Raw genomic sequence first — 16,982 nt, 5'->3', positions numbered from 1 at the left:
TGAATGCTAAGGCCCCTTTAGGTGTACAAAAAAAAGATGTAAAAAGGATTTGATAAAATATTGAATTTGGCCTTTACTATTATAGCCCATGGAAACACATTGAATAACACATTCATAAATGGTTAAAACCAAAACAGAAAAATAAATAAATCATAAAGGAATAAGGTTTTGAGACATAAGAAAGCTCAGGAGGACAATATTTTTGTTGGCACGAAAACACCATACTTCCATTCATTCGTAATGGTGCATCCAGATGAGTCCTGTGACACTTGTGGGGGTTGTAGAGCAAAACCACCGTGATCGTGAGAGTCACCCCTCTAGTTTGTAGCCCAAACGGTTTGGACGCTACAGACAAAAGCTGACGTTACAAACAGAAGTAAACTGACACATTTTGCTGGGGATTTTTGTATTATGTTACTTAGGTTGACGCACGCACGGGTGCGTCAATAGAGTCTTAAGGATTAAATGGAATACACCGTTTTTAATAACAACGTTTTTTAAGAACCTGTAAGAAAGCTGAAAGACCAACAACCTAAATGGAAAGCCAAAGCAAATGCAAAGTTAAGCACCAGGCCTATGAAGAGATGATGAGTGAGTAACTCTGCATGTCGTTCTGTTTGAAACTCTATTTGCTTACCCAGCATCAGTATGTCTCCTGTAGATACAGTATTATGCATGCATATACATCCACCCTGTAAACACTGCATCAAATATGCATGCAGAAACATATCATGTACACTCCAGCTACAGTACGTCCCTGGAAGCCTTTGCATACTGTATGTGTGTGTGTATGCAAATGCTTTCTAATGAGGGGTGGAGGTGGTGGACATTAAGACAGCAAAGATTTTCAGAAGTAATTAGATTGCCAGAAGAAGGATTTTAGAAATGGTGGAACTTCACTTACTATAAACATGGTTTGCTTTGCAAGAACTTATTCTAAGGGCTGGATTCAATCAGTATTGTCAAAGTATTGTGGAAGATCCGTGCAAAAATATTAAGGACATTTCCGATGAGCCGACATGTACAGCTATTACCATGAATGCAGTCTCCGTGACCGCGAGAACATTGCCTTTCATTTTCAATCACGGTATAAATGTCCTTCAGCGCTACGGACTGAAAAGAGCCTTAACTGTGGATTCTAAAATCAACAGCTATTGCTAAAAACTTTAAATATTCACCATCTAACTCTGTACGCAGAGTTGATGAAAGTCAATCTGTAAAAGAATGATAAAACATGAATTTAAATCCCATTTATCTGGAGTTTTGGAACAGGGTAGTCTACCATAACCCAAGTGGCAAATATTGACTAAGAACCAATTAACGGTTCATCTCTGTTTCTGAGATAAAGAGGAGGCCTTCCAGTAACACTATGGTATCAATTTACATGTATTTTTTCAATAATGTAATACATATCCTACAAATGAACATTGGCTTTAGGTAGAGAATTACAATATTAGCATTCCTCTACACTTCACAATTATGGACATGACCGTTTTCAATTTAGCATAGATTTTTGCAAATGTACGTATTTTTCTATAAAAAAAGTGGGTTGGAGATCATGTCTTTCTAAAGTATAACAACAAGAGAAGAAAACCTTACAATTTCATGCATACAGATAGGTTTTAATGCTTCAAAAGACATACAAGAGTGGGTGGCCACAGTAAACTTGAATTTATTGACAAAAACACCATCTCCTATCCTCTCTTACACAGGTTTGACAAGACCGTAAAAACAAATGAATGAACAGACAAATGTAAAAAATAAAAATAAAATAAAAAAAACTTTATTGACTGCTGGTTCTGAAAATTTACAAAATTGTTTTGTCCTTGTATTGAGAGCAAAAATGTTAAATTTGGCATGATTTATCGAAATGAAAATTTTAAAACGATTATCAATAAGTGTATTCAGCTATTTTAACAGAAATGTTTCAAGTCACATATCTAGAAGGTAAAAACGGTCAAACTTAACAAAAATCAAGCTACTTATGCAGGACAGTAAAAAGTGATGATGTTGTAGTGGTAAAAAGCAGGCAGAGTGCATAGTTTGTACAAAGGGGATAACTAGGGGCTATAGGAAGTAAACCAACAGGTAAATCAGAACAATACAAAAACAAGCTTTTCATCTGGCTTTTCTTCCTTTAAACTGGCTAATCTGATGAACAATAAACTACATTTTTCCTTTTTATTAATTAATATTTTTTTATTTTTAGATGTTTTTCTTTTATATGATACATCTGATTTTAATCATCATTTGAAAATTCTGTCACATTTTTAAAACAATAGTGGATTTCAAACTATGTAATCGATTCATGGCCCTCTAGAAACTTAAAGCTATGTATAAACAAAACCTTTGGTAAGAGAGTTGAGGATTTCAGGTACCAAACCAGTCACCTCCACCCCACCCCTGAAAAAGGAAAGCATGAAAAAGCTTGACGAAGTGGAAAAAGATGATCCATTACACATAACACCAATCACTGAGATCCATCCACAAAATGCACCAAGTCTTGGAACCATGATATGGAAACATTGCAGTATCGCTTCTACTTTCTTTCCTTTTTAAAGACATCTAAGAAAGTTAGATAAATTAGACCCACATTTGGCATTCGAGTACAATCTTATTTCAATTAACACATTCTAAGTAAATTGCAGTATGATCAGACTCTGGTAGAGTAGTTACTAAGTGGGCCTTGGAAGCAGAGAAGTACATCAAATAATATACTGCATTGATCTATGAATGAATATGAAGCAAACTGGCATGCATTAAAACACCCCTGGACATAAATAAGAATGCAGTGAAGATGTTATTTGGCCAGAGGTAATGGCTAAGAGGGTCAGAGGCAGAAAGGGTAGTCATGGTGACAGGTTAACATCACCAACATCAGATGACTGTACTTTCAAAATAACAAACTAGAAAATATCATAGCACCACAGAGAGAAAATAGCACCTAAGTCTTGATTTCCTGTGCTTCATTGAAATGTGACATGTCACGTTGCATATATAGGTTGATAGATCAGAGATAGTGAAGTATTGGGGAAAAAAATGATGTAAAAAAGACAGTTGATTAAGTTAATAAAATCTCCAAATGCCACCAAAATAGGCACTTCGTTCAGGAGGACACAAGGAGAGGAGGAATGTTTTTGTGTATTTTGTTTTCTTGACACATTTTGTTTTCTACAAATCAACTCTCATATAGTAATGCAGAGTTTTTTTTCTCCAACTTTTATTTTCATTCGGTTCTTAAATTACAATTAGGTGTGCTTCACAACCAGCAACAAGACAAGCATTCCTCATCTATTCTCCAATTTACACATTCAATTCCTCACTTCAGTATCTGCAAATTTGATGTATTCCAATAACCATCATCTCCTAAAAGGTCACATGCACGTTTTGAAGCCAGAATCAATCGACATTACCTGGAAAAATATACAGAAAGTACTTACAAACATAAAAAAAAATATTTATATATATTTATATATATAAGCTCCATTCAGAAGAACGGCGAGACAATTATGCACAAAACAAAGCTTTTTAGAAATGAATGAATGAATGAATGAGCGAATGAATGAACCAATTAATAAAATATTCAAAGCGGGAGATAAGAGGGAGATTAAAAAAAAAAAAAAAAACAAGAGATCAAAACAAAACAATGAAGCAAACTGCCGAATGGGATGGAGTCCATGGCAATCTTCTGAACCCAGTGGAATTCCAGGTAAAGGTTTGCCTCGGGTGCGTTGGACAGGCAGACTGGATCTACATCAAGTGCACTGGGAGCGGGTGGAGGTTTCGGGTCGGAGATACGGGTCAGGGGTGAAGATAGGGGTCGGTAGTATCTAACTTATCCAGTTTCAAAACTTGCATGTGATAGAGAAGGCACACTGAGGTTGCAAGGTTGCTCTTTCGTTTAATTATTTCTCACGAAATCCTACAGAAATGTATTCTAGTATTCTCATCTTGAATTTTTGTATTTTATTCATACTTGTTGCTATTGAACGCAGAATGTTTTACACAAATAAAAATTGTCCTATTCATTTCATGTGTTTTGTTTTTGACAAAACAAATATGCTGTTTATTTTCTCCATTTTGTTCAGTAAACAGTCTTAGCCGATGAAACAGACAGGACCCACTTCGAATCCAAACTTCTGCGTGGCTCCGCCGAAATCATTGAACATTATGTCAACAAAAGGCACCTGTTCCACCTTTGGTGTGTTGATCTCAAGTACTGTCTTTTCATAGCCCTTTTTCAACTGGAAAACAGAGAGAGGGACATTGTGAGAAAGTGCTTCGGTGCTAAGAACATCTCACCCACACATATCCTTACCCTTACACACACCCCCAAGACACACACAAACTTCCAGCCACTCACCGCACAGCCGTCCACCACGGCTCTGATGTAGGGGTTATTGTCGTAGGACATCTCCTCATCGTTGGACCCCAGGAAGCGGATGGCCTTGTCGTACGAGTCCCCATCCTGGTCGTGCCAGGCCACCGACTGGTAGCAGTTGTAGGTTAGGTTCTGGCGTGCGGCTGCGCTAAGCAGCCTCAGGAAAGTCATCTGGACCACGCCGATGGGGTTGCCCTCAGCGTCCACGTAGGAGAGCTACAGATGGAGGGAGAGGGGATAAAGGGTCTAGGCCAGAACAGACACTGGGGACTAATACAGACACTATACATACATACTATTGGTGCTTGTGTGCATCTGAAATGGCACCCTATTCCCTAAATAGTGCACTACTTTTGAGCAGTGCGCTGATCCAAAGTAGTGCATTATTTATGGAATAGGGTGCCATTTCAGACACAATGTTGCTTTACTGTATATTCTCTAACAAGAACACTGAAGTCTACACATCACTGTTCTCATGTACTGTGAGGTGTCTCGTTTGGGTTTATTTTTTATCAGTGAAATCTAATTTTCGACAGCTACTGCAAAAGTGTCTTGAAAATAAATGGATACATAACCCTTGCACTTGTCTTTTCCTACTAGCACTGACATTGTACTTACTTGGACTGTGATACGTGGTTGTCTCACCTAGCTATCTTAAGATGAATGCACTAACTGTAAGTTGCTCTGGATAAGAGCGTTTGCCAAATGACTCATATGTAAAATGAGTGTCGTCGTCATCGTTTGCAGACAGCAGCCTTTAACAACTGCAGGTGTCTGCAGCAGCGCTGTGTTGGTGACACAGCGTCTGTTTGAGTGACACAACTTTCCTTGCCTCTCCTCTCCGATGCTACCGGCTGGCCTAACAGAATTGTGGATGTCAATTAGGTCGCGACGCGCATTTGTCCCATCTTTCACTGCTGCTCGGGAGAGAGAGGGGGGGGGTGTTATGGTTAAGGAGATCAACAACGTCCGGCGCGTCTCCAGAAAGCATGTTACGCTTCATTACCCATAATTCACGGTGGCGCTACAGGAGTAGGACATCGTCTCGATTCCTCAGACGACATAATCAGGTGGGGTGGGGGGTGGTATATATCAGAGGTTGGTATCCCAGTTACCTCCTTTAGAGTGAACTATATGGGCCATCGCCACCCACTTTTGGGAGGGATGGAGAGGGTTGCTGTATTATGGGCTCTGTCTGACTGTCTGGGGCTCTAGGAGTAAGCTTGTGTCATGAGAAACAGCAAGGCAGACAGGGGTTACAACATGAGCTCTAATCCACAGGCTCTGGGGCCTTAGATACCGACTGATTTATTCTCTGCTGAAAGATTACAATGGTTCTGTAGGAATAGCAGTCGACAAGCAATGAACAAGTGACGATAACTCTCAATCGAGAAGCCCCTGTATCCGCAATGAAACATTTGAGCTTTTATTAAGGAAATGGACATTCTCTGTTTTTGAAACAAGCTCATTAGGAAATATAAAACATTATGCACAAACATAATTGTCTTAATGAAATGAATAATGCTTTAGTTAAATCGGTTTGTGAAATGTAGAGTTTGCCTAACTCGCCTTGTTTATGTGAATACTAAACAAATGTAGTTTGGCTCTAATGGTTACTAATAGCGACTGATGATCTGTCAGGTAACACGTGGTAACATCAGTCTTTGGTGTGATGCCACTGAACTATTACGGTGGAGATCCGTTTCCATACCAACCAGCAGTGTTCCACCATCAGTTCCACAGGGTTCTCTTCTTCTTTCAGACAAACAGGACTGACTGAGACCAAGAGCCAAGCGCATGCAACGCCCATGCCATGCAGTAGGAGAAGGGAGCCACTGATGTGTGTGTGTATAGATTCTCACACAAATACAAACTGGACAACAATGGACATTACAAATTACCATGAGAAGGAAGTCATCAAATCCTATGTACATGTTGTATACTGAATAAAAATATAAACGCAACATGTAAAGTGTTGAAATAAACAATCCCAGAAATGTTCCATATGAACAAAACACTTATTTCTCTCACATTTTGTGTACAAATTTGTTTACATCCCTTTTAGGGATAATTTCTCCTTTGGCAAGATAATCCATCCACTTGACGGGGGTGGTATATCAAGAAGCTGAATAAACAGCATGATCACTGGGTGGGCTCCCAAGTGGTACAGTGGTTTAAGGCACTGCATCTCAGTACTAGGAGATGTGACTACAGAACCTGGTTCAATTCCAGACTGTATCACAACCGGCTGTGATTGGGAGTCCCATAGGCTGGTGCACAATTGGCCCAGTGTCATCCAGGTTTGGCCAGGGTAGGCTGTCTTTGTAAATAAGAATGTGTTCTTAATTGGCTCGCCTAGTTCAATAAAGGTCAAATTACACAGGTGCAACTTGTGCTGGCTTCTTCACCTGCAGGATCATCTGAGACCAGCCACCCGGACAGCTGATGCAACTGAGGAGTATTTCTGTCTGTAATGAAGCCTTTTCTGTGGGGGAAAACTCATTCTGATTGGCTAGGCCTGGCTCTCCAGTGGTTGGAGGGCGTAGGCCCACCCATGGCTCTGCCCCTGCCCAGTCATGTGAAATCCATAGATTAGGGCCTCATTTATTTATGACTAATTTCCTTATATGAACTGTAACTCAGTAAAATCTTTGAAATTGATGCATGTTGTGTTTATATATATTTTCAAGTACTCACAAGGTGGCCATATAGGGAGTTTGGAAATATGAATAGGATGATAACTATGTCCATTATGTCTATGAGTGTCTGTTCATCAGTGGCTCCTAAAGGGAGTAGTACCCCTCACCTTTGTGAGTGTCCAAGTACTCAGAGAGGATCTCGGTAGGTCCTCCCCTGCTCCTGTCTGCCCCCCCCCCCCCCCCCCGCCCCGCAGAATCAGCGTGTAGAACCTGCGCTACATCGCCATGGAAACATTACCTCTTCACCACAGCCGCAAGTCAAAAGTGGCAGAGTACCCAAAAGCCCCTGGGAGAGTGACTGAGTGACTGACCTTTGTTCACCTGTTCACATTGAATCTGTGTTGTTGCCTACCGTAATCCTGATGTGAGAGTGAATGAGGAAGTGAGTGTGTGAAATGAGTGTAGCAGGAACAAAATGGTTTCTAATCACTCTCCTGTGAGTAGCTTTCACTATAGATGCATACCTATTTATGAATAGGTATGTATTTATACAGTATGCATCTGAGTCAACTGGAAAATGCAGAGGTCAATAGGAGTAGTTGTTGTTACTGTGTTTAAATGTAAAATGTGTGTCTAACTGGGAGACTGTCAAGGCACTCAGTCACTTCTAGGTGACGCTCTCCAACTTCAGAGGTAGTCAGGTTGAGTGGATGCATTTACAGTCATATCTTTCCATGGCAACAGTCAATTACTTTTTGTACTACACTTACCTTTTTCTATTGACGTTTCTATTGACGTTTCTACCAGTTGCCATGGTAAAGAATGTCTGTGTGTGTGTGTGTCTGCTCCACCAACTCTGTCTCCCTCTATTCTGGGAGGTGCCTTCACCTACAGCTGTGTCTTACTGAAGGTGAGCTGAGCTTGATCATGCTGAACCATGCAGAGCAGTGTCGCCACAACCACAAGCCAGAGTGCCAGTCAGAGACGAGTACCAACCAGTACAGGATCCATGCAGAACCAGTACTGACCAGTACCAGAACCAGAACCTAGAACCATGCAGGGCCCTTAGGCCCTCAGAGACCCAGCAAGGAGTCACTCTTGCTGGGCCTCCAGAGACCTGCGGGCGTGCCACTTACCATGGAACCTCGCTTGTAGCGACTATACCAAGAGCCTGGGGCGTCTTTGGGCCATTTTGCCATTTTGCTCTGTAAAATATGAGATGAGCTGTTCAGGAAAAAGGGAAGGGGACGGGGGGAAGGGGGGCGTCAGGGGGGCTTACCAGTTTACCACGTTTGAATTCACTGAACCAGGAGCCAGGGATCTCCTTTACCCAGGATGTGAGCCTAGTCTGGGGTACGGAGGGTGCGAAACAGGGGGGAAGAGGAGGAGGAGGAGAAAAAATGAAGGTTAAAGAAAGAAAAACAGTAAGAACAGCCTCCTGAAAAAAGAAATGCTTCATCCCTCATTCGTCCCCTCCACTCCTCCCTCGTTTCCTTGGCTCTCCGTAGCGTCTGCCAGACCTGCAGAAGTATCGGGTGACACCGAACAGCCCGGAACAGTGTAAAAGACCTTAGGCTTAGTAAGCCATTATGGCATTTTGTATAAACATTGTCTGGCAGCTAATTACTGATAATATATTAATGAGTACACAGTGATTAGTTAGGAGACATTGGCTGCATCTCAAATGACACCCTATTCCCTTTATAGTGCATTACCAGGGTAGTGCATTACCAGGGTAGTGCACTATCAAGGCAATAAAGGTGCCATTTCGGATGCAGCCGTTAGTCTCCAAGGGAAAGCCTTACAGATGCCCCATTTTCCCTTCTGCTAAGTGTTTTGCTCTACAACCATACAGAAGTGACTATACTTTATGGTTTAAGCTTCTGCTGTTTATGATGAGACAAGTAGGTGGCTTGTTTTTATGGTTTTCATTGAAAGCCAGTTAAGCTTGCACTGTAGAGCCAACACCTTTCAATTTAAAAGCTGTAAAACATCTAGAATTTTTATTTATTTTTAAATTCTGTTCAGCTTTTGGTTCTTTATAACCACCAATAATTATCTTTGTTTTTTCCCCATTAAGATCTGTATCAGACTAAATGGCCAGTAGTACTCCAGTGTGATGGACTTATTCAAACAACAATCATTTGAATATTATGGCTAGCTCAGTAATGAGCTAGATGAGTCTGATGCAGGGTTTATACAAGGCTTGTCATCAACGCCTTAATGTGTTCATGAATGTTCAGCTGGAGATCAATTAACGCTGGGAGACAGCATACATTAAACACACACCATGCTGTTTTGAAAGGCACCTTCAGTTCGGCGCGGGCACCAGAGGGGGGCACACTGGGGGAGAGAACTGATACCCTCTACTTCTAAAACGGAAACCGTCAATGGTGTCACAATTTGCGTGCGAGAGTAGAGCTTGAATTCACATACACTGCATAGCGTATGCCAACTTAATTGTCATGATATTCCATAATAAACAGTTGTATTTGTTATCTTCGCTATGTAGACCTTGTGAATCATTGTTCTGTTCCTTTTGACTCACCTCATATGTCCTACGGGAGCCACCGTACCTGCCTCCTGTTATGTTGGCTCACGAATGAGAGGGGAGTCGTAGCTAATACACCCTAGCAGTTTATAAAGAATTCAGCTAGTCTCGTTCTTTCTACACAACAGCATTCTCTCTTGAACGGAGTTCGTCCCCAGCCGTAGCATGCCTAGGCTATATGCCTGTGCTCTAAATCAACAAAGGTAGGGATAATGTTATTGTTTTCAAATACGTAGGCCTATTATTGGCACTGGCAGTTAAACTTATCAACACTAAATAGGCACTTTTGAACTATATATATATATATATATATATATTTAAACTCAGCAAAAAAAAAGAACGTTCCATAGACATGTGACTAACATAAATTGAATAATGTGTCCTTGAACAAGAGTAATAGTCCGTATCTGGTGTGGCCACCAGCTGCATTAAGTACTGTTGTGCATCTCCTCCTCATGGACTGCACCCGATTTGCCAGTTCTTGCTGTGAGATGTTACCCCACTCTTCCACCAAGGCACCTGCAAGTTCCCAGACATTTCTGGGGGGAATGGCCCTAGCCCTCACCCTCCGATCCAACAGGTCCCAGACGTGCTCAATGGGATTGAGATCCGGACTCTTCGATGGCCATGGCAGAACACTGACATTCCTGTCTTGCAGGAAATCAGTCACAGAACAAGCAGTATTGCTGGTGGCATTGTCATGCTGGAAGGGTGCGCCTGCAGGAAGGGTACTACATGAGGGAGGAGGATGTCTTCCCTGTAACGCACAGTGTTGATATTGCCTGCAATGACAACCAGCTCAGTCCGATGGTGATGTGACACAAAGACCATGATGGACCCTCCACCTCCAAATAGATCCCTCACCAGTGTACAGGCCTCGGTGTAACGCTCATTCCTTCGCAATAAACGCGAATGCGACCATCACCCCTGGTGAGACAATACCGTGACTTGCACTTTTTGCCAGTTCTGTCTGGTCCAGCGACGGTGGGTTTGTGCCCATAGGCAACGTTGTTTCCAGTGATGTCTGGTGAGGACCTGCCTTACAACAGGCCTACAAGCCCTCAGTCCAGCCTCTCTCAAGACTATTGCGGACAGTCTGAGCACTAATAGTCCTCTCTCTCTCTCCACTCTACACCAACGAAACCATCCCACTGGCCCATCGCTCTCCCTGGCTATAAAAAGGCAGGTTCATTATTCTGAACTTATGCAAACTCCTGCTCCTCTGTGCCTCAGCGTGCCAGCAAATTGTGAACATGTCCTGTAGCAGAAAGCCATTACAGATCTCCCGGACCTGTCACTGACAAACTTTCCTGTGTTTTACTTCTCCTCTCCTCCTCGTCTCTCATCTCCTCTCCTGTTCTCCATGCATAATCATCAGCAGAATCCTCTCTGGGTGCCTGTAACCTGCCTTAACCTATTACAAGAGTTTGGGCCAGGCACAACACTAAGCTACTGACACTTAACTAGAGGATGGCATGGCAAAACGCATGTGTTCATACACCGGTGTCTGATGGTGCGTGCATGTGTGTGAATAGTTGACTCTCCGTTGACAGTGAGTGACTGCCCCAAATATATTCATTGAACTCATGACGTCAGCAGTGTGCAACACCAAGCATCTTACATGGGAGTGACTGCCCCCTAGGGGCTTGGAGGATCCTCTTGATATTACACCCATGCCAGTAAGGTAATGATGAAACATGATGTGTGTAGGCACAGGAGGAGGTGTTATGTGATTATGCAGTACTGTCAGAAGAGAGGTATATATGATTTATATGCAAGGTAGTTTGCCTGGGGTCTGGGAAGAAGAACAATTACATTCACTTATCCACATCATACACATCTACATTGTAGATACAACACAAATTAAACACACTATTTCAATCAAGCAGAAATATCATCATGCCAGCTTTAATTTGTATTTTTTTTTACCACTTTTTCTCCACAATTTCGTGGTATCTAATTGGTAGTTACAGTCTTGTCTCATCGCTGCAACTCCCGTACGGACTCAGGAGAGGCGAAGGTCGAGAGCCGTGCCTCCCCCCGAAACCCAACCCAGCCAAGGCGCACCGCTTCTTGACACAATGCCCACTTAACCCGGAAACCAGCCGCACCAATGTGTCAGAGGAAACACCATACACCTGGCGACCGTGTCAACAAGCACTGCGCCCGGCCCGCCACAGGAGTCGCTAGTGCGCGATGGGACAAGAACATCCCTGCCGGCTAAACCCTCCCCTAACCCGGACGACACGGGGCCAATTGTGCGCTGCCCCGTGGGTCTCCCAGTCGCGGCAGGCTGCAACAGAGCCTGGACTTGAACCAGGATCTCTAGTGACACAGCTAGCACTGCACCACTCAGGAGGCCATCATGCCTGCTTTTAATAATGTGTATTTCCCTCATTATATCAACTAAAATCTTTAAAATGTGTAAGCATTCATTTTAAGCATGTTCTCCCATTGAATTTCTATCACTGGCTCTCAAAATGTGACCATTTGACCAGTTCTGTATGTAAAAGCACCGTGACTTACCCCTTCAGACTTCTTGTCAGGGTAGATGCAGCTCTCTCCTCCTGCTGTGAAATTACAGTGGACCTTGAACGAGTCCCTCGAGCAACCCTGGTTGGGGTCGATCCAGTATTCACCTGAAAACGACCAAAAATAGGGAGTGGGAGGGGGGAGGGAGAAAAAGGCGAAGAGGGAAGGAGAGGGGGGAAAGGACGGAACCTTAACAATTAGAAACGTTTTTATCAGAGATCATTCAATGTTTAAATGAGCATGATTTAGCCTTCAAGAGAGGGCATACTCTTTAGCCCACTTACACTGTGATGACAGGAAATATCATCAAATAAATTCTTGATGGCTAATCCTATTTCTCTATCCCACTTAAGTCCACTATAATGACACTTGACCCTTGGCATTGACATCCTACACACTTGTCTAAGATAGATGCTCGACAACGTGCTCTGGGCGTCTTTTTCATACAAAGTCGGATTACTCCTGGGCTATATCACCCAAAGACTTATTAACGTCATGCATTAACAGAACACAATCAGAGCACGTCAGATTTGGAATTTCAGATTTTCCATGCCCACCATCGGGGAAGTCGGGGTGGCAGAGTTGCAGGTCCTTGCAGGTGCGGGCAGGGTTGCTCTGCGTTCCCAGCGGGTGCTTCATCTGCTCGATCTCCAGCTTGAGGGAGTTGAGGGATCCGAAGATCTCCTCCATGCCGTCGTCGTAGTCCTTGTAGTTGGCGTCGGCGTTGGCCTCATCCATCATCTGGCTGGCGTCGATGTTCCTGCGGCTCCTCTTGGAATTCGACTGCATGGGCAGCGGGTGGATGACATCACCGGGAGGACCCTGTGGAGGTGGAGGAGAGAGAGGGGGAGAGGAGGAGGGAAGGAGGTGACAAGAGTGGAAGAAGAGAGTGGTTTTAAGTGGGAGCATACTATTGTATTCTATTCTAAACCGTCATATAGCAAAGTTCAGTTTACTCAATGAATAATTGTGCATATAGTTTCCGTAAAGTAACACATACAACATATGGAACTACAAAACAACAATATGTAATGACGTCAACTTACAGGAGGCCCTGGTTGTCCAGGAACACCAGTCTCTCCCTTGGGACCAGTTTGACCCTGAGGAAGACAGAGCACAACACAGCGTTATACACACAGCCTCTATGTATAGTAGGACATGGCTAAGAGTCGGGGACACTTGGTCAGGGACACTTACCGATGATCCCTTAGCTCCTTTAGGTCCAGGAGGACCAGGTAATCCTGGGGGTCCCAGGGGACCAAGAGGACCTGAGGGGCCAGCAATTCCCTGGAGAGAGAGGGAGGAAAGAGAGGAAAGAGAAAAAAAAAGTATCCTTATTGTCATTATTTTGTGATCAAACATTTTACGGTACTGTTTAATGACTTGATATGATCCACTATATGCCCGACCAAACTAAAACATGTAACTATTAGGTTAACTAATGTCAAGCTGAGTTGGAGCCTTGCTATAACGTTTTGTACGTGAGTATCCTTCTTGTTCTAATATTACATGTTATTTGAGTTGGGGGTGTTCTCACATTGTCTCCTTTGGGTCCTGATGTTCCCTGGGGGCCTGGCAGACCTCTGTCACCCTTTTCTCCCTGCTCACCTGGGGGCCCGATCAAACCGATAAGACCAGGGTGGCCCTGAGGAGAGTGTCAAAAACATACGGATCAACAAACGTACTTCAATAATCAATCAAACATCGAATTACTCACGTCGGTCTCTCTGCCAACCTTACATCATCAGTGTGATGACTCACTGCTCTGGAGCTGATACCAGATAAACAATCGATAGGTTTGAACACAGAGCAGTCAGTCATCATTAACGTGAATGTGTAAGGTATGCATTATACAGCATCTCTATCGACACGTTTCACTTGTATCCCTGTGGGCTATTAGACATCAACCTCATTAACAGTGGAAGATCAATCCCATATGTGATATTCAGCCATGCATGCAACAGGTATTGACGTCAATATTTCACTGTAATATGCACAGTGTACAACATGTGGTCAATAATGTGTTGAAAGAGGGGGCTCACCTTTTCACCCTTAATACCAGAGTCTCCCTTCAAACCGGGTAATCCTGGAGGACCCTGCGAGGGAGAGAGGAGTAGAGAGAGAGAGAGAGATGGAAATATAATGGGAGAGGGGTAGAGAGGGACGGAAAGAAGGAAGAAGAGTAGAGTCGGAGGACAGATAATATTACATGCCTGGCCCAATAAGACAAGGTACTGTGAATCCTGTGACATCAAACAACCCAGGGTCAAGGGTGAGAGGTTAGGCTGTCCTCACCATAGGTCCAGGGGGTCCGTCAGGGCCTGAAGAACCCGGAAGACCTTGTTCCCCCTGCAAACATTCAGAGAGTCAATGCTTTAACCCACTGATCTTCACATACAATATTGGTATTATGACCTCATGCCTATAGCGTGTGCTTTTTTTTAGCAATAGCTTTTGTAGATCAGTCACTATGCTAATCACTAGATCAGTCACTATGCTAATCTATGTGTGTTATGGACATCCACAGTTGCTGCCCCTAGTAACTGTAATGGCTATGACGCAAAGAAGTAAAAATATGAAATAATGCTGTACTCACAACTGGGCCAGGGATACCTCTGAGACCTTCCGAACCTTGCTTGCCAGGTGCTCCCTGAGGACCAACTGGGCCTGTCTTTCCCTGTGGACCCTCCAAACCAGACTCTCCCTTGGCTCCCTTCTCTCCTTGCCTGCCCTCGGGTCCAACTGTTCCATGGGGGCCTCTCTTTCCTGGTGGGCCAGAAGGACCAGACTCTCCGGTGGGTCCAGGGGAACCCTAGGAGGTGAGAAAGGATAAGGTTCACATTACGGGATGAGAGAAAAAAAAGTCACTGGAGGAATGAGCGACGCGGTGCTAAAAACTTCAGATATGAGACACGTTCGAGTTTGTTAATGCCTGTTTTGTCGTTAGGACGGGTGTAGTAATGCGCTAGGCGAGACTCACAGGTTGACCAGCCTCTCCGTCGTCTCCCTTGTCACCAGGAGGACCGTCTAAACCCTGGGAGGAGGAGAAAAAGAGACGTTGTAAAAGTTGCGTAACGTTGGACGGATAGAGAACGGGTTTGGGATTTTTTTAAAACATTTCAATTGGTACCAAAGCGTTACGGGAACTGGAGGTCAAAACAATGTCGTTGTAACATTTCAGTGACTTACAGCCTGTCCGATCTCGCCAGGGGGACCAGGATCACCAGGGAAACCACTTGGACCCTGGAAATGAAATCAGACAAAATGCTCAGTATCCAGAGTGACTCTAGGGCTAATTTATTAACACATAAAGGGAATCCCTCTTACCTTGCCTCCCACTGACAACTCATCACAAATCCATAACACCCATTGGGGGAATACATTCGCATGGCAGTAATGGGACTCAACTGCAATACGGGTAACATGCGACTCTACAGAGACGTGTAACCAGGACTTACAGGACTTCCTTTAGGACCGTCGTCTCCAGGGGGACCTTTAGGGCCAGGGGGTCCAGCAGAGCCAGCAGGACCGCCCTCTCCCTTCTCTCCTCGCTCTCCCCTTGGGCCCTGTGACAGGTGGGGCAGTGTGTCAACAGTGTGTTAACAGTTTTTTTTATACTAGCGCGTCATCAGTGTTAGTGTGTCAATAATGTGTGTATGTCAATGCACAGTAGGGGTGTGCTTATCACACTCCATGTGGTTGGCGGGCTTTCTTTTCATAATGGTTTTAATTCAAATTGAATTGATTCAGATACGGTTACGCTAATGGTGAAGTTGTCATTTCAGAACTGTGTATCGAATTGTGTAATTGTTTCAGTAGCAGAGGAATAGTCTCATTTTATCTGTATCGGGCGATTATTGCGTATTTGTAATTCTTTCTCTTCTGTGGAGAGGCAGTTGTAGTGTAGTGCAGTGCTGCAGTGAGAGTGTCGTTCTGTTGAATGATGATGGTAGTGTGCAGGTTCTTTCGGGTTCTCTTACAGGTCCGCCAAGTTCTCCCTGAAGACCAGGCTCTCCGCTTTCACCTGAATCACCCTGAGAGACGGAAAGAGAGAGACAGAGAGAGAGAGACAGAGAGAGAGAGACAGAGAGAGAGAGAGAGAGAGACAGAGAGAGAGAGAGAGAGACACAAGAAAATAAAAACAATTCAGTTCAGTGAACCAAAACGACAAAAAAAAAGAGTCATATTTACTGACGTCCTTGGTCACCCCCAATTGGGGATAGAAAGAGATGACACCAGAGGTTTCAATCCATCACAGCCAGTCAGAGCTGGGCCAGGAGCGGGCGAACTTTGGGTCCTCCCTGGTCTCCATGCATCCTCAACTCTCCCTCCCTCCCTGCCTGTCTTATTGGGTAAAAGGCCCAGGCTTCAGGCCCTATCATTATTCAATGTCACATAAGCCCCGTCGTCACAGTCTCCATCGGGATATAAACGTTGCCAGCACACGTGTTCCTAGAGACAATGTTTACGTAACCCTGGTCTGCGGATGGGGAAACCAGAGACAGAGCAAAGTGCCTGTCTTGGTCTATTTGGATCAAACGTCACAGAGCCAAGCCAAGCTGTGCCTAGTGTACAACAATATACCTATTCTCCCTCCTCCACAGACCTAGCTTTGTATGGTCATACCCAACCATTCGTAGTCTAAATAAATAAGCATCTCGCCTCTTTCCCAAAGAGTTCTTGTTTCTGTCAGGATATCCACTCCCAGGCAGCAGAGAGAGCAGATAGAGAGACCTGTTTAAAGGCATGAGAGATTCTCTCCTAAGCAATTTCTAAAGATTTTATACAGCCCTGTGTATCTGGCCCTCTGGGAAGCCTGACTCCACATAGGGGTTCTATCCAAAATGGCACCTTATTCCCCATAGTGTGAGAGAGAGAG

General features: G+C 43.8%; 1 protein-coding gene across 2 annotated transcripts in view; it reads right to left on the bottom strand.

Annotated features, from left to right (window-relative positions):
• Positions 1-1,656: 1,656 nt before the first annotated feature.
• Positions 1,657-16,982, bottom strand: part of LOC115101083 (collagen alpha-1(XI) chain-like) — a 123,232-nt gene continuing 107,906 nt past the window's right edge. Inside the window, exons 46-60 of one of the 2 annotated variants that reach the window (XM_029620264.2) lie at positions 16,084-16,137; positions 15,562-15,669; positions 15,293-15,346; positions 15,084-15,137; positions 14,700-14,915; positions 14,399-14,452; positions 14,146-14,199; positions 13,641-13,748; positions 13,301-13,390; positions 13,150-13,203; positions 12,661-12,925; positions 12,098-12,210; positions 8,300-8,368; positions 4,364-4,597; positions 1,657-4,244 (exon numbers count right to left, since the gene is read on the bottom strand). In XM_029620264.2, coding sequence (XP_029476124.2) covers positions 4,098-4,244; positions 4,364-4,597; positions 8,300-8,368; positions 12,098-12,210; positions 12,661-12,925; positions 13,150-13,203; positions 13,301-13,390; positions 13,641-13,748; positions 14,146-14,199; positions 14,399-14,452; positions 14,700-14,915; positions 15,084-15,137; positions 15,293-15,346; positions 15,562-15,669; positions 16,084-16,137 — 1,674 coding nt within the window. In that variant the 3' untranslated portion in view covers positions 1,657-4,097. Of the gene's footprint in view, positions 4,245-4,363; positions 4,598-8,156; positions 8,226-8,299; positions 8,369-12,097; positions 12,211-12,660; positions 12,926-13,149; positions 13,204-13,300; positions 13,391-13,640; positions 13,749-14,145; positions 14,200-14,398; positions 14,453-14,699; positions 14,916-15,083; positions 15,138-15,292; positions 15,347-15,561; positions 15,670-16,083; positions 16,138-16,982 lie in introns of both variants that reach the window. The other variant, XM_029620265.2, reaches the window with a different exon arrangement.

The sequence above is a fragment of the Oncorhynchus nerka genome, linkage group LG19 (genome assembly GCF_034236695.1).
Source record: "Oncorhynchus nerka isolate Pitt River linkage group LG19, Oner_Uvic_2.0, whole genome shotgun sequence".
NCBI lineage: Eukaryota > Metazoa > Chordata > Actinopteri > Salmoniformes > Salmonidae > Oncorhynchus > Oncorhynchus nerka.
This window is presented reverse-complemented; position numbering and strand designations above follow the sequence as displayed.